This window comes from Anarrhichthys ocellatus, unplaced genomic scaffold (genome assembly GCF_004355925.1).
Source record: "Anarrhichthys ocellatus isolate YVR2014 unplaced genomic scaffold, GSC_Weel_1.0 scaffold5856, whole genome shotgun sequence".
Lineage (NCBI taxonomy): Eukaryota > Metazoa > Chordata > Actinopteri > Perciformes > Anarhichadidae > Anarrhichthys > Anarrhichthys ocellatus.
In genome coordinates, this window is record NW_022285830.1 from 1 (window position 1) to 3,235 (window position 3,235).

General features: G+C 49.0%; 1 protein-coding gene across 1 annotated transcript; it reads left to right on the forward strand.

The window, feature by feature from the left end:
* Nucleotides 1–34: 34 nt before the first annotated feature.
* LOC116380026 (glutamine-rich protein 2-like) lies at nucleotides 35–2,685 on the forward strand. The gene is made up of 5 exons (XM_031841980.1): nucleotides 35–282; nucleotides 386–504; nucleotides 1,002–1,067; nucleotides 1,216–1,311; nucleotides 2,471–2,685. Exons 1-5 carry the CDS (start codon nucleotides 193–195, stop codon nucleotides 2,646–2,648), a joined length of 549 nt encoding a protein of 182 aa, XP_031697840.1. The 5' UTR covers nucleotides 35–192; the 3' UTR covers nucleotides 2,649–2,685.
* The last annotated feature ends 550 nt before the right edge of the window (nucleotides 2,686–3,235 follow it).

Here is a 3,235-nt window from a genome sequence, read left to right on the forward strand (position 1 = left end):
CTTACTTCCTGTTGTCTCTTCCTGTTGTCTTACGTCCTGTTGTCTTACTTCCTGTTGTCTCTTCCTGTTGTCTTACTTCCTGTTGTCTTACTTCCTGTTGTCTCTCCACACCTGAAGAAAGCAGATAAATGTGCTCTGGAGAGCAAAGTGAGCCGTCTGCAGTTTGACTCTGTGACCGAGCAGCTCAACGTCATGTTTCACGAGCTGCTGAGCAAAGTGACGGGTCAGGAGCATGACTGGAACAACGTGATGGAGCGACTCTCCACCGAGATGGAGTGTAAGGTGAGTCACATCCAGATGTCCGGTCACGTCTCCAGAGACAGATGTGGAGGTTTGATCCGGGCTCACCTGAGCCCTCACGTTAACACTTGTGATGTCGCTGCAGTTGAACAGGATGGAGTTGGACTCTGTGAAGGAGCAGCTGGAGGATCGATGGAAGAACATCCACAAGAAGCTGCAGGCTCAGGGAGCTCCAGAGCACGAGGACGCTGCTGGGATCAGGAAGTAAGAGCTGACGGGGTGTGTGTGTGTGTGTGTGTGTGTGTGTGTGTGTGTGTTCAGTCCTAAGCTTTCAGTAACTACTAGCTAGTTTCAAACTAGTGATTTAATTCATCAGGTTGCAGCATTTCTATATACTGTATATATATTTCTATATATATATACAGTATATATATATACATCTCTTTTTACTCTTTACTCTCAACATCAGCAAGATAACATTAGCTTTTATATTTAGTAACCACTAATCTCTACAGTTTGAATGTAAAGTAACGTAAATCTCTCGCTGACTCTGCTGGCGTCTGAAGTGTTTCTGCATTGATTTAAGTAGAACATTAATAGAAATATTCCTGCAGAGGTCTACTTTAATATCCTTTACCACCGAAACCACAGCTCTCAGCATGTCGAACGCTCCTCTGATGGGACTGAACTGAACACTCAGACGCTGTCTTTCCTCTTGGTATCTCACTACAGTCAGCTGTTTCTTTGTGTTGTATTTCCAGACAGCTGGTGGACAGATTTCACTGCCTCTCCTGTGACCGACCTGTAGTCATGCACACCCCCGGACAGTGAGTTCATACTGACATTATCACAATTCATCTCATGGTGATGTGTCCACAGATAAACATGTTTGCTGTTTATATTTCTAGTGTCCTTTTTAAATGTTATACCTTAACGTGTCTCTTATGTGCTCTCGTGTGTTTGTGGTGATAAAAGACATCTGAAGCTGCCGTCTTCTGGATTCCCCTCACACAAGTCCATCAGGCCGTTCACTGTGTACGCTCTGGAGCAGTTCAGACAGCACTACAGGAGGTGAGTCCTCTGTCTGAGTCCCCTATCTGAGTCCTCTATCTGAGTCATCTGTCTGAGTCATCTGTCTGAGTCATCTGTCTGAGTCCTCTGTCTGAGTCCTCTATCTGAGTCCTCTATCTGAGTCCTCTATCTGAGTCCTCTGTCCGAGTCCTCTGTCTGAGTCCTCTGTCTGAGTCATCTGTCTGAGTCCTCTATCTGAGTCCTCTATCTGAGTCCTCTGTCCGAGTCCTCTGTCTGAGTCCTCTGTCTGAGTCCTCTGTCTGAGTCATCTGTCTGAGTCCTCTGTCTGAGTCCTCTATCTGAGTCCTCTATCTGAGTCCTCTGTCTGAGTCCTCTATCTGAGTCCTCTATCTGAGTCCTCTGTCTGAGTCCTCTATCTGAGTCCTCTGTCCGAGTCCTCTGTCTGAGTCCTCTGTCCGAGTCATCTGTCCGAGTCATCTGTCCGAGTCCTCTATCCGAGTCCTCTGTCCGAGTCCTCTGTCCGAGTCCTCTGTCTGAGTCATCTGTCTGAGTCATCTGTCTGAGTCCTCTATCCGAGTCCTCTGTCCGAGTCCTCTGTCCGAGTCCTCTGTCCGAGTCATCTGTCTGAGTCATCTGTCTGAGTCCTCTGTCTGAGTCCTCTGTCTGAGTCCTCTATCTGAGTCCTCTATCTGAGTCCTCTCTCTGAGTCATCTGTCTGAGTCCTCTGTCTGAGTCCTCTGTCTGAGTCCTCTATCTGAGTCCTCTGTCTGAGTCCTCTATCTGAGTCCTCTGTCTGAGTCCTCTGTCTGAGTCCTCTCTCTGAGTCCTCTCTCTGAGTCCTCTCTCTGAGTCCTCTGTCTGAGTCCTCTGAGTCCTCTCTCTGAGTCCTCTGTCTGAGTCCTCTGTCTGAGTCCTCTGAGTCCTCTGTCTGAGTCCTCTGTCTGAGTCCTCTGAGTCCTCTGTCTGAGTCCTCTGTCTGAGTCCTCTGTCTGAGTCCTCTGAGTCCTCTGTCTGAGTCCTCTGTTCACCAGCAGGGGGCATCAGAGTCTCAAAGTAATTCACTTAAACTTTGTGTCTGTGGACGTTTCATGAAGGCGAACCTTCAATGTAGAACCCACATACATAGTCTGATCCTTCACACAGAGTATCTGGTAGTGTCTCAGTACCTGATCCGTAGTAAGCTGGTCTTCTGTCTCAGCCTGAAACCAGGAACCAACCGCCTCAACTACGAGGCCGCAGTCAGGAGACGGGAGCAGCTCCAGAGGAGCCACGTTGTGATGTGCAGCCAGATAGACAGCATGCACGGGACACCGAGACACGGGGACAGGACCGGCTGCTGCACCACCGCCGGGGAAAACCTGATCCAGACAAGGTAGGGAGGAGAGAGGAGACAGGACAGGAAGGGAGGGCAGGAGGACAGAGGAAAGGACAGAGAGGAGAGAGAGGACAGACAGACAGACAGGGAGGAGAGAGGAGAGACCAGGAGGAGAGACATTGAGAGAGAGAGAGAGAGAGAGAGAGAGGGAGGAGAGACATTGGGAGAGAGAGAGAGAGAGAGAGAGAGGGAGGAGAGACATTGAGAGAGAGAGAGAGAGGGAGGAGAGACATTGAGAGAGAGAGGACAGGGAGGGAGGAGAGACATTGAGAGAGAGAGAGAGAGAGAGGAGAGACATTGAGAGAGAGAGGACAGGGAGGGAGGGGAGAGGAGGTTTGTGTTATTGTGTGACTCTTTTTTCAGATTCACACAACAACATTTAAATTCAGAGGCACAGCTTTCATGCAGTTCCTGATCTCCCTGTTGCTCTCGTCCACATCTATAAATCTACTGCTGGTATCAGATTCTAGTGTCTCTCTCCTCATGTCAACATGTGAGGAGAGAGACACTAGAGTCTGGTATCAGACTCTAGTGTCTCTCTCCTCATGTCAACATGTGAGGAGAGAGACACTAGAGTCTGGTATCAGA